The sequence below is a fragment of the Symphalangus syndactylus genome, chromosome 10, assembly GCF_028878055.3.
Source record: "Symphalangus syndactylus isolate Jambi chromosome 10, NHGRI_mSymSyn1-v2.1_pri, whole genome shotgun sequence".
In the NCBI taxonomy this organism is placed as follows: domain Eukaryota; kingdom Metazoa; phylum Chordata; class Mammalia; order Primates; family Hylobatidae; genus Symphalangus; species Symphalangus syndactylus.
In genome coordinates this window covers 43,659,187-43,685,377 of record NC_072432.2, presented here as the reverse complement: position 1 = coordinate 43,685,377, position 26,191 = coordinate 43,659,187, and the positions used below count along the sequence as shown (strand labels likewise).

At 35.5% G+C, this 26,191-nt stretch overlaps 1 protein-coding gene across 10 annotated transcripts in view; it reads left to right on the top strand.

The window, feature by feature from the left end:
- PDLIM5 (PDZ and LIM domain 5) overlaps positions 1 to 26,191 on the top strand; it is a 213,435-nt gene that overhangs the window by 94,921 nt on the left and 92,323 nt on the right. For all 10 annotated transcript variants that reach the window (XM_055296970.2, XM_055296974.2, XM_055296973.2 and 7 more), the window contains one exon: positions 25,527 to 25,569. In XM_055296970.2, coding sequence (XP_055152945.1) covers positions 25,527 to 25,569 — 43 coding nt within the window. The remainder of the gene's footprint in view (positions 1 to 25,526; positions 25,570 to 26,191) is intronic.

The window sequence follows — 26,191 nt, the reverse complement described above, 5'->3', positions numbered from 1 at the left end:
TTCAGACTCCTTTCCAGACTTCTTCTCATGTTGGTTGGTTGGTTGGTCTTGTAGTTTCCTAGTACTTTATGCAGGTGACTGAACTCCTACATTGTGGACATTTCTATACCAGAGTCATTCAGGACTACTGTTGAGAAAATGTCAGTGTTTGCCATCTCTTCTCACTCCTGGTAAGTACAGTGCTATTAAGTAATCTTTTGGTTGTTTGCTTTTTACCAAAAAAAGGCATCCTTATCTATCATCAAGTCTCTCACCATTATCTTAGCTGATATGTCTTAACATCTAGTCATTGAGGGTGCTTTTATGACACTTTTAATTTTACCCTGATTTTCTTGATGCCAACTGTACTCTCTGTTTTCACACTTTTTTGTGTGTGCGCAAGCACTTTTGTTTTCTTAATAAAGAAATGGAAGTCTGAGTAACTTACACAAAGTTACTCATCAATAACTGATTCAGGATTTGAACCCAGGCTACTTAATTCAGAAGAGACCATACCTACCACTCAAATGGATTGCCATCCAACATTCATTCCAAACTCTAAGCCTTTACTTTTGAAATCCATTTGTCCTGACATTTTTATAAAGACGTCTTTAAGACTAGAAGGAAAAAATACTTTGAACATAAATTTATTTACTAGCAGGAAGATAGGAATTAGATGAAATACTTTCATTTTGCTTCACCCTCTTAGAGGTCTACAACAGGAAATTGGAGAGATATTGTCAATGTTTTAGTAGATTCCATAGAAAGTTCATATACATCCAATTTTCAATTTAGAAAGAGATAAGGAATTGGATTGTTTTCATGACATTTTTCTAAGGGAAGATAAGAGAGGAAATAAAGGGGTGAACCAAAAGACATCAGATATAAAGTGCCTGTTTACTCCCTCTGAGTGACTCACATTATTCTACTTTAAAAACATGTTAGGAATTCATCTAATCTTCTTTAGGGCACACCCACTTCCCTCTAAGCTTAGTATAGTTCACAGATAAATTGGTCTTTCTCAGCTCACCACTTTTGCTGTGTAGTTACCTTGCCAGTGGTGATTTGATGTCCCGTGGCTGGCCACGCTCTTCCTCTTCTGTCTCAATTTCTTCCTTATATGTATAAATAAATACCTGACTTACAAGTGTTTTGCCTAACCCTGTGCTTTCCATTGCCTGGGCAATATTTCTTGAGTTGAAAAAGCCATCTAAGGTGTTAAGTTAAAAGCAAAAAAAAAAGCCATATAAGGTACTCAGTATCTACATGAGGTTGTTAATTCATGTTTTGCTTTAATTGGTTACTCTAAGTGTCCTATTTCCTTGGCTTCCAATACTTGTTTGTAGAAAACATCAGTTTTGTGTGTATTTGCTCTTGGTCCTAAAGTTAAGGACACTATATGCAGAGTTAATTGACCTTCATTTGTGTGCCAGCATTCTCAGGTAACGTAATGCCTGCAAGCATCATATTCTTATATGTGAGGAGGTTCTATATGGAGTACAGAGTTAGTTGCTAAATAACCTCTGTATCCCTGTTTCTCTGTCTTGATGTATGCATTCTCATTCTCCTGTAGATTGCCTATTTGTATGTATTCCTAGAAAAGGCCTTTGATAGACAGGACGTCTGTAGGGTTGTTCCCTTCTAAAGGGAATGATTATACCCTCCGACCTATCAATTCCATTTCTATAAATTTATCCCATAGATATACTCACAAATGTGTAAAATGAAGTATGCTTGAAGTAAATTATTAAAGCATTAAGAGCAAGCTAAATGTTCATCAGCAGGAAATGGAGTCAATATATCTTCGTCTGTCTGTATAATGGAACAATATGTATTATTTTTTAAATGAACAGTTTTTGAGCAAATAAAAATAAGCTGAAGTTTAAGAAGTTGAGTTAAAAAAGCAAGGTGTACAACAGTATGCATAGTATCTGTGTACATTTGTAGATACTGTACACACATGTTAGAGGGCAATTTGGATAAAGTATTCTGGGTTCAATTAACATAATTTCCCTTTGTCTTCCTGGCTCTACTGGCTTATTACCAGTAGCAGTTACTCGGGAGTTACCCAGCTACTCAGAATCGCTTGAACCCAGGAGGCGGAGGTTGCAGTGAGCTGAGATCGCGCCACTGCACTCCAGCCTGGGTGACAGAACGAGACTGTCTCAAGAAAAAAAAAATTCATATATTCTGTATAAAATCTTCAATAAAATGATGATACCAGTACCTCATATTTGTATAATGATTTACAGAATAGAAAGCTTCATTTTATATAGTTCCTTACATAAGTCAGTGGTATAGTATGCAGCATACACATAAATACATATATTAAATATATGGAAATTATATAGTGATGTAATAATATACAGTTACATAATGATTCAGTAGAATTGTCATCTGAATACATTTTTGTTGTTTGCTCACTTTATAAGGTTTGCTTCAAGACATCCCCCTTGTCTTAAATATTCTTCTCCTAAGCTATGATTGCATATGGATTATTTTTCTATATAAAATATATTTTATTCTCACTTTTTAGATTCAAAGTTAGGACATTTCTGAAAGATTTATGTATTATCTATTTAGTAGGAATCTTTCAGTTACTTCCCAATGTGTAAAGAGTAAGTGAATAACAGAAAATGAGAAATTTCAAAGACTTGGTAGCAAGCATTTAGCAAATGCCATTGTCCTTGTAAAATTATTTTAAGCTCTATCTGTTGTCACACACTGAAAGATGCAAGCAAACAGTGTGGCTTTGGCTAGAGCTTATCATTAATTCTCAGAATAACTTTGGTGTATTATCTCTAGTAGCATTTTAGCTTAGTTGATACACTTCAAAGTACGCATTAGACACACCACAGATTGACTTAAGCTTTGATGACTTGCAAGTCCATAAATATCTCATTTTGGAACTCTGAAAGTTTGTAATTCTAAAACTCCAATTTTGGAATTCTGTGGTGGTCAACTGTAATTATCCATACTTGAGCAAAAGGGAATAGTTCTGATATCTGCAACTAATGATGGTTTTATTTTTCATATTGAAAATTACTGATCACAGAATTTTGGCATCATCTTGTACAAACATTACTAGAAAGAAGGTCATGCAAATAGTATGTGACTTTTCTTTGAAATATACTCACCTGAACTGGGGTTGAGGTCCATATGGCAATAAAATTAAATAGATGCAGAAAGAAGTAAGAGAATAGGAAAAATGCTAAGCAAAAAGAATAAAAGCTTGAACTTAACATACCAATTTAAAATTCAAAAGGAAAGGCAAAGACCCAAGAAGAGTTTAGAAAATTTTGAAGAACAAGATGAAAGGATACCCAATTATGTATCACAGTATAAAGCTAACGACAATGGGTAACTGGTGACGTGAAACTATAATCATTGTAATGCTTCTGTTAGAAAAGATCATTTCTATCTCAGGTTTTATAGCTTAGTCTGGTTCTAACTCAGTTAAATCCACAGTTATTTTCTGTGAAGCGATATTATTTGTTAACATTATTTAACAAATTTAGCTTATTGTATACCTGTTTAATGCCAATAGTGCTGCCAAAGGCTAAGGTTAGAAAAATTAGTAGTCTGAAACTACTAGATTTACTCTGTTTGCAAAGAGCCCCATAAATTACTTGTGCTAAAGCTGGACATTAATAAATTTATAAGTTTGCAGTAAATGAAAGGGTATCCCTTGGATTCTCCCAAATCAAGACCCTGAAACTTTATTGAGTTTAAAACTCATGAAGCAGATTACTGGGTTTCATCGTCAAAGACTTTTAATTCTAGAGTCAAGTTTTTTTCACTTCATAGCCCGTATTTTTAACCGCAGCCCTGTAATGCTTATTCATTTCATCTCCCCAAATAAATGTTAAGATCTTTGGAAGAAGGAGTCACTTTTTATTCAGCTAAGTAGTATCTCCTTCAATACATGAAAAAGTCTTGACACACAAGCAATGCTAAAATATGCATACACATGAGAAATTAAATTGAGGCAAAATAACGATTACCTAACCGCTACTGTGTCTGGTATATGACCCATAAAGGAAAAAAGTGGTCACAACTGAGGTCATCTCAGAAAGAATAGTTTTCCTGTGTAGTTGAGCGTAAATTGTTCTCCAAGATGATATGGAGAAGTGGAAGAATGTCTTTTTTTTGGCTTTAGGAAATACATTATTCATTCTCTACAGAAGGACTGATTGACTTTTTTCCTGTATATGATGAACTGATTATTAGGCAAAGATATTACATAGTAAAGTTTACTTAAACTAAGGTAAGATTTTGGACTGTGCCTAATGATTTTGAAGCTTACTTAATCACTGTTCTCAGTAACTACCTAATGCCTAATAAGAGTGTGATTTTGTAGCTAGGATGAGCTGTGGATATATATACAAGTTTTTATTACTGCAGTTGTAAAACAAAGACTTTGATGGCTGTTTTTTATATATCATCACAGTTGACTATTTTCAGAGTCTTGAGAAGTTTAATCTCCTTTCTAAGTCTTTTATTCCATTTAGTGACAACTGTTTTTTGACAATGTAATATATACTCTAGTATAATTTAAAAATATCTACAAGTTGTCAAGTTGAGTGGCTGAGAGATTTGTTTAAAGAAATGTGGGCAACATTCTTGTGGTTGGAAAAAGTAAGGGAAAAATGAAAGTATTGCTTAAAAGCTGTTTTCAAAGCTTGCATTATGAAAGGGATTATATGTGAGATTTAGAGTCTTTTTAAAGTAAAAAAGAAATAGATTAAATTCCAACTCTGTAAATATTGTCTTTATATTTAAAAGCCCCAAAGAGGCTGCATTAAAATTAATTTGTGATTACGCATATGATCCCAATAGAGAATTCATTGACCAATTGAATGCAGATAAATATAAAAATCTCTTCATAGCAAAGTCTACTCTCAGTAAAATTATGTCTACTAATATATAAATATAAAGCCTGAATATGAAATTTTTCAAAAGAAAAAAATGTAAGTAGAATTATAGAGAATGAAAAGATCTTTTCCCCTTAGATTTTGCTTCATAAAATAGTAGCAGTAGAAATTGATTAAAAAAGAGTGATCTAGATTTATATGGTGGCAGCAGAAAAAAAATGCACGTCAGGATAACATCAGGCACATCTATGACATGGTCAGAAACTCTAGAAGGGGCAGGGCAAGATAAGGTGACTTTGGTAGTCTAGGTTGATTAGTGCATCTGAAGCAGGAGAAGAATAGCTAGAAGTATAGTGTCAACTAATACAAGAAAAACCCCAGTCGTTTCTTTTTTGCCCCTCCTCTTACCTGGTCTCTTTTAGCAGAGCAACCAATGACTTCTCCTAGGATTTACCTTTATATTCTAAATACTAACCATCTGCTAACTTTTAAATTATCAGTTTTTTTATTATTATTATTATTATTTTGAGACGGGGTCTCACTCTGATGCCCAGGCTGGAGTGCAGTGGTAAGATCTCTGCCTCCCAGGTTCAAGCAGTTCTCCTGCCAAAGCCTCCTAAGTAGCTGGGATTACAGGTGTATGCCACAATGCCTGGCTGATTTTTGCATTTTTAATAGAGACAGGGTTTAGCCATCTTGGTCAGGCTGGTCTTGAACTCCTGACCTCAAGTGATCTGCCTGCTTTGGCCTCCCAAAGTGCTGGGATTACAGGTATGAACCACCGCACCCAGCCAAATGATCGGTTTTAGTTATTAGCGTCTGACTTCCTTCTGTGATAGTACTTCTCTTGCCATCTTCTTGGTATCAACATAATTTAACGATAAATTTTAAAAATCTGTATTCAACTTTTTCATTCTTATGGCAATGTAAATATTCAGTGCTGAGCCAAGTTATGGGAGAATCCAGTGTATCAGAATTCAGTAGAGAATCCACAGGGTCCATAAAGAGCACTAGTGGTTATTGTGAGCCCTAAAGAAGTATGTGAACCACTGGCCCACTCACTGTTTGGATTACCTTGTCGTGTGGATGATCCTGCAGCTCATCCCTCCTTGCCAGATTACAGAGCTCTCATGTGTTATGTTTACCACCTGCATGTTTGAAATCCATTTCTTACCAAGAAATTCTGTATCAAGAAATTCAGCTTTCCACAGGGAGTATTATATGGCCATGTCATTGGAGGATGAATAAATTTGGTAAGCTTGTGTGAAATGTGAAAATATTTTCTGAAAATACATTTTTTAAAAATCTCTTCTTTCACATTGTCAGTATATTTATTTACACTGTTCCAGTGTTATCTTCACAGATAATTTGTCTTTGAAAAATGACTATATCATAAAAGTCTTTGCCAAGAATGAGCTATTCATCCTATCTTTTGTTGTTGGACTTTATAATCTTTTGTTGTCTTCATATAATTTTAATCATTTTATTATTTAAAACTAGTAAATTGGTTTTCTTTGCATTGTCCTTTTCCTGAGTACATGCAGTAATCCCTTTTGAGGCCATCTTCCATCCAGAGACAATGAAATCATTTGAGTTTAAGTAGCTTTTCAAGCTAATGCTGTTGTTTTCCTTATTGTCTGTTAGCTTTTAATAACATTTATCTTTAAGAAAATATTTAATAGCTATTTTCTGTTTGTGAAACACTTACACATATATTGAAAAACATTTGGAAGATACAGAAAAAAAGAAACTCATCTGCCCTTTAGAGAAAACAAGCATATTTTGGTAGATATCCATCTAGTCGTTTTTCTCTTCGTATGTACTCATTTATATATGTATATACATTCATACATACATACATTCATACATATATATAAAGACACAGATTATACATTCTTTCAAAACATACTTCAGGAAGATAGGTGTGAACGAGAGAGAAATGGTACCTGCTGCCATGCAACTGCCACACTAGCTAATAAAAGAGCTATTCAGTATACAATCACATAATTATAATTTTGACAAATGCATATGATATAAGAGCATGAACAGTTTTAAGGAATGAGTAGCATTATCAAATTTGTGAAGTTTTATCAATTGTTTTTAAAGTTTCCTGTCATAGTATATAATAAAATACCTTTGGTATATGCAATGTGTATGTATAGATACATTCTATATCTATATATATCTGTATCTATATATACCGAATGGTCCTCAATTTACAAAGGTTGTCTTATGAATTTTTGACTTTACAGTGGTGTGAAATCATTCTGTTTTTCACTTTCAGTACAGTATTCAATAAATAACATGAGATATTCAATACTTCTTTTATAAAATAGGCTTTTTGTTAGATGATTTTGCCCAACTCTAGGCTAATGTGAGCACATTTCAGGTAGGCTAAGCTAAGCTTTGATGTTTGTTAAGTTAGGTGTGTTAAATGCATTTTTCTTTTTTTGAGATGGAGTCTCACTCTGTTGCCCCAGCTGGCGTGCAGTGGTGGTGATCTCCGCTCACTGCAATCTCTGCCTCCCGGGTTCAAGTGATTCTCCCGCCTCAGCCTTTTGAGTAGCTGGGATTGCAGGCACACGCCACTATGCCTGGCTAATTTTTGTATTTTTGGTAGAGATGGGGTTTCGCCATGTTGGCCAGGAGTCTTGAACTCCTGACCTCAGGTGATCCGCTTGCTTTGGCTTCCCAAAGTGCTGGGATTACAGGCATGATCCACCGCGCCAGCCTAAATGCATTTTTTACTTATGATATTTCCAATTGAAAATGGGTTTACTGGGACATAACCCCATCATTAGTCTAGGAGCATCTGTATATGCATGGAGAAAAGCTTATTCTGCAATGTATGTAAATTTGTCAAATGTTATTTCATTATAGATTTGTCATCTAGTAGGATTGAATATTAGTATGAAGAATCCTTGTGCTTTTAACTTTAGTTTATAACCTTTTTCATTTAAATCTTTTCTTTCAGCCACTACTGAAGTGCCAGAATAGTGAGATAGATTGTTAATAATGAATTTTTCCATGAAAGTACCATATAATGATTGTAACATTGAAAAGGTTCATATGGTAAATACATGGATATCGTGTGCCAATTCCATGTTATTTTACTAACTACAAGGTATAGGTATAGGGTAAGATAATTTTCATGGATTTCTTCATTTAATCTTCAGAATAACCCTGTGAGGTAGGTGGTATTAACCTCTTCATAGATGAGGAAACTAATTTAGAGAAGTTAATTAACTTGGGCAAGTTTATTTATTTATTTTTATTTATATATGTATTTTTATTATACTTTAAGTTCTAAGGTACATGTGCACAACATTCAGGTTTGTTACATATGTATACAAGTGCCATGTTGGTGTGCTGCATCCATTAACTCATCATTTACATTATCATTTACATTAAGTATATCTCCTAATGCTATCCCTCCCGCCTCCCCCCACCCCACAACAGGCCCCAGTGTGTGATGTTCTCCTTCCTGTGTCCAAGTGTTCTCATTGTTCAATTCCCACCTATGAGTGAGAACATGGCAGTTTGGTTTTTTGTCCTTGCGATAGTTTGCTGAGAATGATGGTTTCCAGCTTCATCCACGTCCCTACAAAGGACATGAGCTCATCCTTTTTTGTGGCTGCATAGTATTCCATGGTGTATATGTGCCACATTTTCTTAATCTATCATTGATGGACATTTGGGTTGGTTCCAAGTCTTTGCTATTGTGAATAGTGCCACAATAAACATACGTGTGCATGTGTCTTTATAGCAGCATGATTTATAGTCCTTTGGGTATATACCCAGTAATGGGATGGCTGGGTCAAATGGTATTTCTAGTTCGAGATCCCTGAGGAATCGCCACACTGACTTCCACAATGGTTGAACTAGTTTACAGTCCCACCAACAGTGTAAAAGTGTTCCTATTTCTCCACATCCTCTCCAGCACCTGTTGTTTCCTGATTTTTTAATGATGGCCATTCTAACTGGTGTGAGATGGTATCTCACTGTGGTTTTGATTTGCATTTCTCTGATGGCCAGTGATGAGGAGCATTTCTTCATGTGTTTTTTGGCTGCATAAATGTCTTCTTTTGAGAAGTGTCTGTTCATGTCCTCTGCCCACTTTTTGATGGGGTTGTTTGTTTTTTTCTTGTACATTTGTTTGAGTTCATTGTAGATTCTGGATATTAGCCCTTTGTCAGATGAGTAGGTTGCAAAAATTTTCTCCCATTGTGTAGGTTGCCTGTTCACTCTGATGATAGTTTCTTTTGCTGTGCAGAAGCTCTTTAGTTTAATGAGATCCCATTTGTCGATTTTGGCTTTTGTTGCCATTGCTTTTGGTGTTTTAGACATGAAGTCCTTGCCCACGCCTATGTCCTGAATGGTATTGCCTAGGTTTTCTTGTAGGATTTTAATGGTTTTAGGTCTAACATATAAGTCTTTAATCCATCTTGAATTAATTTTTGTATAAGGTGTAAGGAAGGGATCCAGTTTCAGCTTTCTACATATGGCTAGTCAGTTTTCCCAGCACCATTTATTAAATAGGGAATCCTTTCCCCAGTTCTTGTTTTTGTCAGGTTTTTCAAAGATCAGATGGTTGTAGATGTGTGGCATTATTTCTGAGGGCTCTGTTCTGTTCCATTGGTCTACATCTCTGTTTTGGTACCAGTACCATGCTGTTTTGGTTACTGTAGCCTTGTAGTATAGTTGGAAGTCAGGTAGTGTGATGTCTCCAGCTTTGTTCTTTTTGCTTAGGATTGAGTTGGCAATGTGGGCTCTTTTTTGGTTCCATATGAAGTTTAAAGTAGTTTTTTCCAATTCTGTGAAGAAAGTCAGTGGTAGTTGGATGGGGATGGCATTGAATCTACAAATTACCTTGGGCAGTATGGCCATTTTCACGATATTGATTCTTCCTATCCATGAGCATGGAATGTTCTTCCATTTGTTTGTGTCCTCTTTTATTTCGTTGAGCAGTGATTTGTAGTTCTCCTTGAAGAGATCCTTCACATTCCTTATAAGGTGGATTCCTAGGTATTTTATTCTCTTTGAAGCAATTGTGAATCAGAGTTCACTCATAATTTGGCTCTCTGTTTGTCTGTTATTGGTGTATAAGAATGCTTGTGATTTTTGCACGTTGATTTTGTATCTTGAGACTTTGCTGAAGTTGCTTATCAGCTTAAGGAGATTTTGGGCTGAGACGATGGGGTTTTCTAGATATGCAGTCATGTCGTCTGCAAACAGGGACAATTTGACTTCCTCTTTTCCTAATTGAATACCCTTTATTTCTTTCTCCTGCCTGATTGCCCTGGCCAGAACTTCCAACATTATGTTGAATAGGAGTGGTGAGAGAGGGCACCCCTGTCTTGTGCCAGTTTTCAAAGGGAATGCTTCCAGTTTTTGCCCATTCAGTATGATATTGGCTGTGGGTTTGGCATAAGTAGCTCTTATTATTTTGAGATACGTCCCATCAATGCCTAATTTATTGAGAGTTTTTAGCATGAAGGGTTGTTGAATTTCGTCAAAGGCCTTTTCTGCATCTATTAAGATAATCTTGTGGTTTTTGTCTTTGGTTCTGTTTATATGCTGGATTACGTTCATTGATTTGCGTGTGTTGAACCAGCCTTGCATCAACTTGGGCAAGTTTATTGTTGTTAAGATAGTATTGAGACCGAAGTCTTGCTTGGCTCTAAGTAAAATTCATGCTGTTCTTTATTTTCTTGATATTATGCTGTCTCTTTGTAATGGTGAAGTGGAAATTATTATAGCCATCTCTCAAATGAGCAGACCAAGGCATAGATAAAAAAAGGCTAGCATTTAATTGTGGTAGAATGGGCAATAAAATAGTAGTCAACCTATTCTTGCTGAATTTCCGTTTTCCTGTCTATATATGAGTGTTCAACTATATTAAAGTCTGTCTTGAGGTATCCTAAGGTGGTGTTACAGCAGCCCAGTAGAGTACATTCTGAGTTTTCTGCCCATACTTGTACTTTAACCAAAGAAGCTTTGCTTTTATTTGTTTTATATACTGAACCTTGAATTATATTCAAGTATGACTAACGATTATAATACTAACATTGTTGGGGGATAAAAATGTGGGCTTTCCGGTTTTTCTTGTTGCTTTATTTTTTATTCTAGGTGAAACAATAAATCAGTTCCCTATTCTGTTTTTCTGTAAAATGAACTGTCATGATCTCTTTTGTGTGTGTGTTGCGGGGAGGGGGGTTAGTAACAAATTTAATCATAACTAAGTTATGTAAGTAGACGTTGATCTTAAATGTTTTTAATAAAACCATGTGTTGGGTCACCTCTAAAAGTAGTTATGATAATTTTTTTTTGTCTAAAGCCTTTCAGTTATAGCAATGATAAATCTGAGTAGGTTTTTATGCTCATTATTTTTGGTAAACTAAGGAAAATATAGGATAAAGATTTTGATTAGCCTAGTAAGAAATTGCGATTAGTTTCACATCGACCAACTTACTGTTTTCTATCATGAAACCTGAAAAAATAAAAAAGATATTATTATGATTCTTTGATTTCTCAAGCGTTTTCTGAGAATTTTGTCAAATTTCAGAAACTAGTTTTCTTAGTATCCAATTTTATTGAACATAGGCTACAGCAAGTGTCTAGGTTATAACAGATGTTTTTGGTGGCTCTGAGATGGAAAGTTCTAATTATATGAACCAGACCTTCTATATAGTGCTATTTTTACAAGACTGCTCTATTGTCAAACATTTCTTCTATAGCTCTGTCTTCTTCTAGCCTAACTCATCAATATTCTAGCACATTTAACTGCTGGTCTCTTTAGAACTCACATAAGGCACAGATTCGACAAGAAGAGCAGTGAATCATGATGCATCTTATTTTCATTGGAACACTAAAGCGTCAGCATATGCCAGTGTTTGCTTTGGGGTAGGTTTCCCTAGAAAACAGAAGATCAGTGAGATGCTAAATTGAAATTTTATGTGACAGACGGCTGAAAACAAGGCCATGGTTGAAAGCCAAACTCTTAGATGTTGTGCATGTCGAAACTGAAACAAAGATTATAATGCAAGTTCAATTTTCCTCAAATACGGATCTCAACATTGTGGTATGCAGCTCACCCACAGCCTTGGGTGTGGTCCATGAACGTAGCTGCTACTGTGTTCTGTAATTATTGTATTTTATTGCCATTATGACTGGGCCTTTGGGTTATAATCATTGATGCAAATGAAAAAGGAAGAAACGTGTTGGATACACAGTAATATACATGTTTTTGGCATTGGCTATTTGTGTCATCTTAACTTTTTTTATTCATAGAACTTAATAGTTGGAAGCACTTGTAGAGAAAATTTTAATATGTTGGATTTCTTTGTGGGGATTAGGAGCAAAGCTTCTCTGGCCAGCCCGTGACTGTTTCTTATCTACGTGGACTCCATTGCCAATCATTGTGATGGTTCAGAAGCATCCAAGGCCCACACTGTCCCCTAAACATTGCCTTTGGGGACAAATGCATGTAATTCTAAGTCATGGTGAGCCTAGGTGTTGTCCTTGTACCTAGGATTCAGTGAAGGGCCTGGGAGGAATTCAGAAAAGGAGTCATTGAGTTCACCTTGGTGATTCAACATATAACTGCTTTCTCTTTGATTGAACTTTACAGAAACTAATGTAGCTGCCACCAAGCCCTGGATTGTTGCTAATTGAGAAGACTGTTTAGAAGACAGGTGGACATTAGTTTCACTCTAGGAACTTAGGGGTGATTTTATATATTATGGATAATTTGGACCTGAAGTATTTCATTTCTCATTATTCCCATACTCTCCCATTATTATGGCAGCCAAGAACTGACATTTTCTGGAATAAGTCTGGTGAGGTGGCTTTCACAAAACAATATTGGGTTTAGTGTCCTAAGTACCTTATTATTATTACCTTATAAATACCTTGTTATTACTGTTCCCATCTTACAGGCAAGGAAACTGAGAGAGGTTAAGTAACGTGCCCCAGGTTGAACAACTAGTAAATGGAGGTGTTAGGGTTAGAATCTGGGCATTTTAACTCTGGAATACTGGACATTTTTGAGGCTGTGTTATATTTCTTATCAAATTAACCAGGCTAAGACTTGGATGTTTGTTTTGCTTTGTTTTGAGACAGAGTCTTGCCGTCGCCCAGGCTGGAGTGCAGTGGCGCAATCTTGGCTCACTGCAAGCTCCACCTCCCGGGTTCACGCCGTTCTCCTGCCTCAGCCTCCTGAGTAGCTGGGACTACAGGCGCCCACCACCACGCCCAGCTAATATTCTGTATTTTTAGTAGAGACAGGGTTTATATCGTGTTAGCCAGGATGGTCTTGATCTCCTGACCTCATGATCCGCCTGCCTCGGCCTCCCAAAGTGCTGGGATTACAGGCTTAAGCCACCGCGCCCAGCCAACTTAGATGATTTTTTAAAAATGTACCTATGATTTGCTTGTCTTTGAAGTCAGTATTAGTGTCTGGTTTATTTGGCAGTCTGTTCTGAGTTCCTTCTACCTTGTTACAAATAGTATTACTCCTGAGAAAAATAAAGTAATTAGCTAATATAGACAGATTTTCAGAATGAGGAAGAACACTGCATGATACAGGCTGTGTGGTAGTGATATTATTCAAGTTCCCTTGAGCTTGAAGAGATCTTGTGGGCCAATTGATCCTTCCCTTCCTCAAGAATCCCTGATACAGTGATACAGCTTATTCCAGTTAGACGATGCTAATTAAGGGAAAGTTTTTTGAATTAAAAACTCACCATTGGTATTCAGCAAGAACATTTTAGAAAAGCAGCCAAAAGAGTTACAAAATAGTTCTGGGAGAAACGGATCATTATCTTGAGAGGAGTCACTAACTTTGATGCTAGAGTTATATATATATGCCTTTTCATTTATCGTAGTTTTTTAAAGATCACAGCGTGGAACATGTGTTTTTTTCTATGCACTGGTTGTTATCCTTTGCAAGGTCTCAGATCTTTCTGTGACTCTAATAAAAGAGGAAATTAATGTGACAGGAATCTGCTATTCCCATTCTCTGGAAGGCTTTTAGGGGATCCTTGGAGCCAAAGTAAGGAAGACTCAGATTAGAGGATATGTTTTTCTCCCACCAAGGAATCTAATACTTTTCAGGTTATTTATCTTAAGAGATAGGCATCAGTGTCTGGCTTCTTCACATTTTTAGTCATGGCCAAAGAGGGGAAATCTCTCTTGTCTAGTTCAGTTTTATAAGCACTTGCTACGGGATGTTATTGTTGGAACAACACATACAGTAATCCATGGTCAGCATTTCTATTCTTCTCAGTAATTTTGATTATGTCAGAAGCAAATTTGGTGGCGATGAGCTTTGCAGACACGTACTAGCCAGAGCTCTGCATTAATTGTTGTGTTGTTGGTAGATCTGCTTATTTTATGTCTTTGAGGATATTATTGCGTGCAGAATTTTTTAAAAGTTAAAATAGTTTAATAGTATTTTATGAATGGGCTTTTTCACTGCAATTCAGTGGACATTTATTTGTGACCCCTATTAGCCAGTCATCATGTTTATTATGTGGCCTATCAGGCCTCCAGACCTTTCTGATATCTCCACCTTTGAGTCAAGGTTGGTGTTTATCAAACTGAGGCTTATATATTCAGTTTTTTTGGGTCAAGACCAGCATCCTTTCCCCCCACCTAGTTTGTTTTGTTTTGTAAATAAAAATAATATATTTTAATGGGTTCCACAGGAAAATATGTATGTTACTGCTTCATACTTGTATTAGGTAGATAATGATACAAAATGTATTTCTGATACCCACTGTGATAAAAGTGTGAAAACAGTTTTCTAGGTCAGTGCTATTTAATTTGTGGGTCCTGGACTGGTACCAGTCTGAACTGTTTGTTCCTGGTCTGCAGGGAGATAAGCACTGAAATTGAGAATAAGCATTTAGGAACTTTTGTAGCAATTTCACATTGCCACAGTTTTCAAGGTTTTTGCTTAGTGGATTTGTCCCATTGAACAAGTATAGTCCAGTTTGGGTGTTGAGCTTCTATGATGAGTAACATACGTTGTGCCTTGTGTATGTTTAGCAGCATTTTAGGTCATTTCCTAATCTATTAGACTCAAAAGAGTGGTGGAGAGAGGGTGCATTAATTCTCTTAGGAATTTAAGAAGCTTACCTTTTGGTGAATTGGACATAATGTGTTGCTAATTGGCTGTGGTTTCAGGTTTTTAAACTGTAACATAGAAAAGGTATTAGAAGAAGAAGAATATAATTTATGTTTTCTATGGTTCCCTTGTTAGAAAAAAAGATACTAATACTTTGTTAATACTGAAAAGCTTTGGGATTCTAATGTAGCTTAAATTTTCAACAAAATCCATTAAATTATCAATCAGTAATATAAACAAGTCTTCTATTATAAGCAAAATTCAGTTTTCTATAAACAAAAATAAAGATTATTAATAAACAGTTGAATGAGTTTCAGTTCTGTGATGGTATAAATGTGAGATAAATAACAACTAATAGAAGTTGTAAAAATAAATATTTGAAAATTTAGCTGGCTTTTAAATTCCTATTTTTAGATGTAGATATTATTATCACTTTGAATGCCTTGACTTAATTTAATAATATGAGATTTAGTGATAAGGATGTTGGACAAGATTCTACTTACTAATGAATGTGAAATTAAAGGCTCATCTTGAAGTTATTAAACAAGGATAGACTTGGCCTATCTATGGCTAAAGTAGCCACATTTGGTCACTAATTTTTAAATTCCTTGACTCTTATGAATACCTCCAGATTTTTAAAAATATCTAAACTCACCCAAAATTATTTTTTAAGTGTTACGTAGCTGGAAAAAGCCAAGTTGAGATTGTGAAGAATCCTCATTTCATGTGTTCTACACAAAAGATAACAGACTGACTTTGTTTTCCTAATAAGGCTGTGTTGAATGCTGGAATACTTATCCCCTTAAATTTTATTGAAATACTTTAAAATACTCACTTTACAAAAAAGGTTTGCAATTTAACATGTTTAGCCTGGACAGGAATAGAAAAAGAGATGTGCCTCTGGTATTAGCATAGGACAGCGTGCATATAAAGGTGAACCTCAAATAGCATGTCTTATACTTTGAAAAGATGGAAGACAAATTAGATATTCTGTTTTCTATTTGTGTTTTGTTCATCACAATATATTTAAGATTTGGGGCAGTTTTTATTCCTTCCCTCTTCCTTTCTTTTAGTAAGTAGGCTTGTACAGATCATTTATTGCTTAACACTGAGATTTGGATTTAACCTTCTTCTAAAATGAAGTACTGCATTTAGCAATTTTTCTTTCTTTTTCTTTTTTTTTTTTTTGTTTTGTTTTGTTTTGAGACAGAGTCTTACTCTGTCTCCCAGGCTGAAATGCAGTGGCGCAATCTCGGCTTACTGCAGCCTCCACCTCCCAGGTTCAAGCGATTCTCCTGCCTCAGCCTCCTGGGTAGCTGGGACTACAGGCATGCGCCACCACACCTGGCTAATTTTTGTATTTTTAATAGAGACAGGGTTTCACCATGTTGGCCAGGGTGGTCTAGATCTCCTGACCTCGTGATCTGCCCCACTTGGCCTCCCAAAGTGCTGGGATTACAGGCGTGAGCTATCGTGCCCGGCCTTAGAAATACTTTTCTATCTCACTCAGAATAAAAGGCCAATTCCTCATAATGGGTTCATGTACTTTATGTGTTTTGGCCCCCAGCCGTCTCTGCAGCTTTATCTCTCACTGCTTTCCCCAGCTTTTCCTGGAACCATTCTAGCCCCACTGGTACATTCCTGCCTCAGGACTTTGCATTTGCTATTTGGACTGCCAGGAATTCCATACTTCAGGTTTCTGTTCAGAGTTCACCTCATTAGAGAGGCCTTCTCTGACCCTTTTGTATAAAATAGTGTGTCCTTTCCTGTGTCTTGCTTTATTATGCTCCATGGCACTTACTACCATGTGAAATATTTTGCTTGTTAGTCTGCCTCTCAAATGGATGTAAGCACCTTCAAAGGAGGAATTTTGTATTTTTTTTTTTTTTTTTTTTTTAGTCTGAGTCTTGCTCTGTCTCCCAGGCTGGAGTGCAGTAGGGCCATCTCAGCCCACTGCAACCTCTGCCTCCTGGGTTCAAGCGATTCTCCTGCCTCAGCCTCCCAGGTAGCTAGGACTGCAGGTGAGTGCCACCACGCCCAGCTAATTTTTTTGTATTTTTAGTAGAGACGGGGTTTTACCGTGTTAGCCAGGGTGGTCTTGATCTCCTGACCTCGTGATCTGCCCGCCTCGGCCTCCTAAAGTGCTGGGATTACAGGCGTGAGCCACCACGCCCAGCCCATCTGTTTTATTCATTACCATTTCCCCACCTCCTACAACAGAGCCTTCTATATCATGGGTTTAATAAATATTTGTGGAACTAATTAATAAATTAATGAAACAACAAATTGTTTTAAGGAAAAGACACAGCGCGAGTGTTGCCCTTGAACTTGAAGTGATGCTGGGTAAAATAATTATCAGTCGGGAATGATAAGTTGATTGGTTAAATAATTTCTGGTAATGTAGAAGGCCATATTAATCCTTACAGGATTAACAGGTTGACAGGAGCTAGATTCTGACTATAACATAAGGGTGTTTGTTTGTATGTTTATAAAAATACAGGCTGATTCAAAAAGAGCTGAACACGATAAAACATGTATTATTCAGTGATTAGGTATATATGCAGTTATATGAATGTGTAGTCAAAACAAAATTAGAAGGAACCATTGTAGTTATTTCTGTATATCTTGCATGCTCAGTATGCAACCCCCTGTATCATGGGGCACACATCAGTCCTGAAATCTAATTCATTCTGTTATTGGTAGCGTGTCACCATCGATAGTTATAATGGGGACCATGATGCCACTTCCTTTATTTCCTCAAGATCCACAAGAAGATTATGTGATGTGGTATCTTGGGATCTGCATGACTACTAATGTCAGAAGCTGGTTACTATTTTAAATAGAACACCCGATTTAGCACCAGAGAAGGTATTCACTAAGGAACCTCCAACCCCATCCTGCTGAAAAATGAAATTATTAGAGATTTCCCGTTGCTATAGGGAAAAAATACTCCTCTTTTCTGGAAAACTAAAGAACAATGGACTGAAACCTGTTCTTTGTTTTTGCATCTACTTACTGAGCTTTCACTGGGAATTTTGTGAAGAACTTAATCTCTTATTTATATGCATATTGTACAGTCTGTAAAGTGTTCACTCTATAGATAGGCAGATATATTATGTATCTGTATATATTGAATACACAGACATATATGTATATATTATATACAATGAGTAACTTCTGTGTTTACTTGAATTAAACCAAAAATGGCATTCTATAAATATGTCATTGAAAATGAATAGCTGTTTGTTAATAGAAAGTACTTATTCATTGTTTGGAGCCATTACTCTCTGAAATTCTTTACCAAAGTTATTTTGTAACTTTCTCTTTGATGTTATTCCAGAAGGCAGCCAGAAGGTAGAATGTTAGGGTTGCATATAGGCTTCTGGACGACTTGGGTTGTAATCCGGCTTCTGTCACTTTCAAATTTAAGTTTTGGTCAATTAGCCTATTTGAGTTTCTGTTTCCTATATTTAAAATGAGAACATACTACTTTGTCAGGAAGAATAAATGAGATAATTTATATGATGGGTCAAGTGAAATTATTGGCATTTGGTAGGTACTCATTAAGTGATATTTTCTTGCTTATCTCTAGGTTTTTTTGTTGTTATTGTTTTCTTTGAAACTGATCCTGTTAGTAATTTGATTCTAATAGTATATAATCAGAAATAGAATAATTTCCAGAACTCCGGAGTTCAGGTCATCTGCTTACTGGGAAGGTGCCATCTATCACTGCTTACTTTGTGTCAAGCACTTCACCAGATATGTTAGATACATTACCTCATTGTATCCTCAAAACAGTTCTGCAAGGGAGGTATTATGACCCTCATGTCAACAAAGAAACTATATGGTGCCTAGTGCAACCTTTATTCAGCTATTTGTTCTATTCCCCAAAGAATTCCTGTATCAACAAAGAGCTTCGTAAGAGAAGGCCTGAATATGAAAGGTGGGAACTGTCTTTTTAGGGCTCTAAGCTTTTCTTAAAAGGAAGAAAAAAATAAATAGGCAAACTTCAGGTTATGAATTGTGCTTGCTTATACTACTCTTATCCTGTATATGACCCTCATTCAGCATCTGACCTTTATCAAAGTTTTCCTGAAGCAGTTAATTTTATATACATTGTTTAAAGCCTGTGAAAAAGAATTTTGAATATGGTTCTGTTATTGATGCTTATTCTCCTAATACGAATCTTAACTATATTTGGTGGGTTTTTGTTTGTTTGTTTGTTTGTTTGTTTTATGAGACAGAGTCTTGCTCTGTCGCCCAGGCTGAAGTGCAGTGGTGTGACCTCGGCTCACTGCAAGCTCTGCCTCCCGGTTCATGCCATTCTCCTGCCTCAGCCTCCCGAGTAGCTGGGACTACAGGCGCCCACCACCACACCCAGCTAATTTTTTGTAATTTTAGTAGAGATGGGGTTTCACTGTGTTAGCCAGGATGGTCTCGATCTCCTGACCTTGTGATCCGCCCGCCTTGGCCTCCCAACTATATTTGTTTTAAGGGCGTTTTAGTAGTGTCACAAAAGAGCCAATAAAATGTAGACTCTTAATTTTTCACAGGCAGATTATTTGCTTTGCAAGTTTTATTACTTTTATATTAGTAATGAAGTACTATGTTGATAAAAATATATTTTTTATCTACCTGATTGAAGTTGGAAGGAAAATCTATCAAGTAGAAGTAATTACCTACCATTGGACCTTAGTAAGTTTTCAGAGAATGCAATTCTAGTACAGATTGCTTTTTTTTTCATTCCTAAAGGTAGTATAGTTCATGACGGTTAAAAAATATAGAGTTTTGGTAGAAAATAATGGGAAAGAAGGGAATTATACTTGTCAGTCTCTTCCCTTGCATAAAAATGCAGGGTGCATCCTTTTCACTTGTTCTTTTAGGATTTTTTAAAAAAATAATTACTAGTAGCTCCATTTATAGTATGTAGAAGCAGGGATGAAAGAGGTTTTTAGAACTCTTTATCATTTATTAGCAAATGAACTGAAGTGCTGACTAGAAGAGTTACAAATAGTGCTTAAAATGTTATTCTAGTCCAATAATATTAAATCTGACCCTTCACCAAACTTCAATATCAGTGCTGTGTGGTATGAATTTCATTTGAATGGTTGGTATGGAAGTTCAGATGGATCACCTAAACAGTTGTAAACAGTGTAAAAGTTTTGGGTAGAGGAGATAAGAAGAATTTAGAGGTAGTGTCCTGCAACCACAGAAGGAATAATATGTTTCACTTTCATTTCTTATATCAGTATCTGAATATATTATAATTAGGGCTTTGCATTGTGCAGAATGATTACGAGGTTTAGAGACCAAAAAGAGGCATGGTCATGTAGAATTACTTACTAGAAAGTTTGGTATAATAAAAACCGTAACATGATCTAAACTAGAGGCTGTCAAATGATGGCTTACAGGCCAAATCCTGCCCACCACTTGTTTTTACTAAAGTTTTGTTGGAACACAACCATGGTCACTTATTTAGGTTTTGTCTGTGTCTTTCTACAGTGACAGAGCTGAATAGTTGAGATCATTTGACACACAAAGACTAACATATTTACTGTCTGGCCCTGTATAATAAAATTGCCATTTCTTAACAGTGGGACATATAAAATAAATTGTTTATAGAAAACTCTTTATTGAAATGGTATTTTCACTGTAATGAAACTTTTTCCATAGTAATAATGAATTACTCTTAAATTTGAAATTTCTTTCATTCTTGAATACATCTAAAATTATGCAATCTCTTCATTCTTTCTGATATAAAAATTTTATAAATACTACTTAGAAAAATGTATTTTTTTCTTCAAAAGATTCTGAAGTTATATTTGAGTGTGAACATGAGTCACAATGGGCAAATAATTTTTTTTCCCTCATAAAACTGTTACTATGGAAATAAATGTAGAATTACAGCAATAAATTTTCTCCGTCTGAAATCAAATAGAATATTGTGAAATTTTGCACATAATTTGAAAAGTTTTAAGAAAGATGTATGCAAATAAATTATAGGATATATAAAACACTTATTCTTAAAAATATGTCATATACTAATATTTTAAAATAAACGTACCTAAGGAGATACAAGTTAAGTGTTGTATCTTTGTTGGAATACTTTAGAAGATTGAGGCTTTGACCAAATGAATTTACATGGAATATCACCAGATCATGAAGTCAATTTGGGGTGTACCCACATCAAATTTCGTTTTGGACTTCTTTTTTTTGGCACATTGAGTGAAATGACATCTTTGTTGATTCTTATTCTTCCATGACACGGTTCTATATAATTTTGGATTGTGGTTACCTTTAGAGATGACCTGTACCCACATGGAATAAGTGCCCTTCCCACAAAATGGCCCCCTTCATGGTGAGGAGTTAGAAGAGAGGGTGATCCTGGAAAGCCATTTTGCTTGGGTTGACACTGATTTTAGAAATTCAAACAATTTGTGCTGAAGAGCAAAGTCTTTGGAGAACATTTGGGGTGGTAACTGGTCTCCCACTCCAAGCTGGATGGATGACTTGATAAAGTCATTTTACCCCTTCATTTGTTTGTTCGTTTTTTTGTTTGTTTGTTTGTTTGTTTAGACAGAGTCTTGCTGGAGTGTAGTGGCACAGTCTCGGCTCACTGCAACCTCTGCCTTCCAGGTTCAAGCAGTTCTCCTGCCTCAGCCTCCTAAGTGGCTGAGACTACAGGCACACGCTACCAGGTCCAGCTAATTTTTGTATGTTTAGTAGAGATAGGGTTTCACCATGTTGGCCAGGCTGGTCTCAAACTCCTGACCTCAGGTGATCCACCCACCTCAGCCTCCCAAAGTGCTGGATTGATTACAGGCACCTGTCCAGTTTTACCCCTTTGCATTTGAGTTTCTCATCTGTAAAATGAGAGAATGACACCTAAATCATGAGATTATTATAAATGAAAAATATATGGATATGTGGTTGAGTGCCTGGCACATAGAATAAATTTAAGGTAGCTGTAGTCTTTGTTTCCACTTATGCTACTTAAATTTAAATTTGCTTGAATTGCTTGCTACTTCACAAAATGCTTTCTTTCTTAGTGATTTTTAGGTATTTAAGTATTAATCATTTGAACTTTAAAATAACAAATTGGGGTGATATCACTCACACTCTGCCCTAATACCCTCTTATTTTCTTCCTTTCTTCCATCCATTGGTTCTCTGGCTTGACTTTTATCTGGTTGATGAAAATTTCTTCTCAAACCCTAATAAACTTTCATGGCCACCTGAAAAGGATTATTGCAACAAAAGCACTCACCCTACTTACAGAATTATTATAATTATAATTTTTAGAGAAGTATAATTAAATATATTATAATTAGATATGCTTAGAGAAGTATTATAATTACCAAATGGTAACTGCCTGTTCCGGATATATATCAGAGCCACACTCAAATTTAAAATCAAGCACAGGCACAGAGGGCCACTGGTACTCACATGGGCTAAAGCAATTCTGCTCCTTTTGTCTTTTTTCCTTCTTTCTTTGACTCTTCAAAAAGCCTGACCAGCTTTGGGTTATTTCTCTCTCTCTGTAGGAAAAAAAGATGTATGTATTAGTTCCTATAGTAAGATAGAGAAGATGCAAAGAGGGAGAAAAGGAGTGAGTGTGTGAGTGAGTGCATGTGTATGTGAAGAGTACAGTCTTTTATAAGCCACAAACTGTTATAATACGCTGATATATAACTATTTTGTACTTTTGTTTATAGTAAATAGAATCTTTACATAATCTCAAACCATTTAGAAAAACCTAATACATTGCCATAGTGATTTAAATGTTTAAAGTTTGAGTATTTGGGACAGTAGACTAGCTGAATGTGCAATAAAGTGTGAAGAAACTGTTTAGAAAGACATCCTTCTGCACTCTTGAGTGCTCACTTTTTTCCTTCTAGAGTTGCTTTGTTATTACAGATTGACAACTTTGCAATTAAAGTGATTAATGATGTACCCTAGTGTTTATGGGTCCCAAGGTCAGTGGATCCAAAGACGGCCATGCTGTGGGAAACTTAGACAAGAGCTCATCTCATAGAAGATGAACCAAACACCCTCCTTTTTTTCTGTATGATTGTTTATGAGTTAAGTATATTAGATGCTTGAGAGAGTCACCAAGACATAATGAGTGATCTGCATAATCTTTATCATTCTAGTTCTATTGTCTAGGTCCTCGTTCTTAAACACTAATGTGAACATTTGGAACCTTATTAACTAAAAAACATGTTATTTTATAAAGCAGTTTTAGGAAACTACATTAATTAGTTAAAAATATACCTTAAGTATAACACTGCATTGAGTATTCAAAAGATGCAGTTTAGCTTGATTCATTTGCATCTAATTCTTGATAAGACTGCTGTTTATTTATGGCATAAGTTTTCCTGTACGTTATTCTAACCGGTACATCACAATTTTAGTTTTTAATATAGTCAGTTATCACTTAAAACTCCTTTCAACTGTTCCGGTAGGGGTTCTGAAACTGGTTATAATGCATCAGGGATTTTTATTTTGGATACTACTTTTACAAAAGTCAATCAACTTCAAATAGATTGTTCTAGCCACATTGATGGCTTTGTTCTTTCAATTTCATGAACTGAGGATACTACTGGGCTGAGGCACTGGTATATCACCGTCATGGCTTACTCTTGAACAGTGGCTTCACACCAAGGAGAGTGAACAATAAGAAAATCGTTGAGCCCATAGCACAAAGCCATTGCCAAGATCTCTCTCTGCTGGTTTGAAACTCACACTACACAAAAGTGACTTGTGATGATCACTGTAGTTCAAAGGGCATCTGTTATCCCATTGTATGTTTGCCAGGATTTGAAGAGAAAATGTAGGAAGAATTTTTTTCATAATTATACCTCAATTTTTTAAACATCCTTTAAAAATTATTGTTTTTACGTAATCATGACATTGTTAAAGTAAAATATGCTCAATATTTGTCGAAAGAAAAGGAAGACAATTACAACCATTCTAATTTTGAGAAATAGGTTTCCTTATTCACTGGAATCCACTGTTCTTTACTTGAACTTGTTTCCTTTGCTCATTATAATAACCCTACAAGCTAAATGAGAAGTTGTCTATTAAATAGTACACATAGAAGGTTGTGCAACTGCACAGAGTGTAATCTGTATTGCAGTAACTGAATATTAACATCCGTTGCTACCTCTCATTAGATTAGCCAATTCTCAGTGCTTGCCATAGCTAACCAAATTAACTGTTTTTGGAAAATTCAGTTGCTGCTAAAAATGTTGATCAGAGTTCATTATTAGATTATACTCATAGAGACTGAATATCCTGTGCTAGTGTCTTCTGTTTGTGATCTGTTGTCTTTAAAGTAAAACAAGCTCATGGTTTATAGTTTAAAATGATCATCACTTAGTATTTACCTGCTATGCTTACATTTCTTGAATTCTGTGCTTGATGTGTTATCCTCCAGCTAGTGTGATATGAGTGGAATCAAATTGCTACTGGCGTATTAAACATAACATATACCTTAACACTAAGTAAATAGGCTTTAAAACATCAGAGGCTTTCCCAGTCATTTAGTTCCTGTCCATGAATACAACCAGTATATTGTTATATTTAACAATGGTGGGCCTCAGCTCCATCTTAAGCAATTTACCTACACTTCTTTTGAAGTTTCTTCTCTGAAAAATTAGGATAACCATAGCTTTTACTTGGGTATGGTTAAGATTATATGAGATAATTGCTCCAAACCAGTTATTGTTACTGTTGAGCCCATGCTAACCAAAGGCACAATAATAACATAGTACAAAAAGCGTACATTTAAAATAAAAATTAATTTGAATTTGGAAATAGTCAAGTTATATACATGGATTTTTGTCTTTTTCTTCACTCTGTCTTTTCCACACTTATTACTGATGACCTGTTACATTCCAGACACTGTGCTGATACAGACACAGATGGGACATGGTCATTGCCTTCACTGAAATTATAGTCTAGTAGAAGGACCTACAGTTTACTTTTAGCAAATTAAATGTATTAACTTGCATAGACACTTAAGAATAGGAATACAGAATAAATATTCATTCATTGACCCAATTCAACTAGAATGTATTCAGCATCTTCACAGAGACCCAGTATCCTGTGGATATTGTTCATGGATGTTAGGAGAAAAGATAGATACTGTTGGAGATAAGAGTCAGATTAGATGGTTGAGGAGCCACTCAAAGATCAGAAGGTCATGTTTATTATACTTTACCCTTTTAGGTGGGGGGTAGCCTTAACGATTAAACATGGGTGTACTCACAAACAGGATTGATGTTTGTCATTCCTCAGTTGAATTTGTAGAGAACCAGATACTGCTATTGAATACCTAGTGTGTAAAATGTTGAATCTTGCAGCATTTGACTTACATGAATGAATTAGAAGATTGTGAATAGTAAAAACTATGAATTATGAAACTATAAATTCCAATGATTTAGTATATTAAGGCTTATAATAGTAAAAATTCCATTAAGAAGTCTGCAAGTTTATAAAAATTCATTATTTTTTTTCTTTTTCTTTCTTTTTTTTCCTCAGAGCATCTGCTACACCCAAGCCTGAGCCAGTTCCTGTTCAAAAGGTGTGTTTTTAAGCTAGTATCCAGAGTATCATTTGATTGTCCTTGCTGAGCTACTGTAACTCCCATTTCTGTCTCAGACCATACTGACATTCATTTAATTTATAGTCTCAGTACAATTTTCCTTGCAGTTCTTTTCCTTCAGAGATGAGTAGGAAAATGGAGATCAGCACATAACATTTGTAATTATACATGTTATAAAACATTATTTCCAAAGCCATATGTTACAATAACTTATGTCAGATTTCTTACATTACTATTCACTTTTGATGTGCCCATCTTTATCCAAATCCTTATATTTTCTAAAGAGAATAAATAAGTGGTTACTGAAAATTAATATCACAATAAGTCTTTAATAAGATTTTATTAATAAGTGCATAATTACATTTCAGAGTATTCTTAGGTTATTGGCCAGTATCCCTTTTCTTGCATATATGTCTTCAAAATAATTTCAAATCATTATTCACATGTATCTGTTTTATGCTTTTGGGGGCTTTCTCCCTAATTTTATCTGTGCCCATTTATTGAACTACTCATTATACAGATTGAACATCCCTAATTAGAAAATCCAAAATGCTCCAAAATCCCAAACTTTCTGAACATTGACATGCTCACATGACCATTG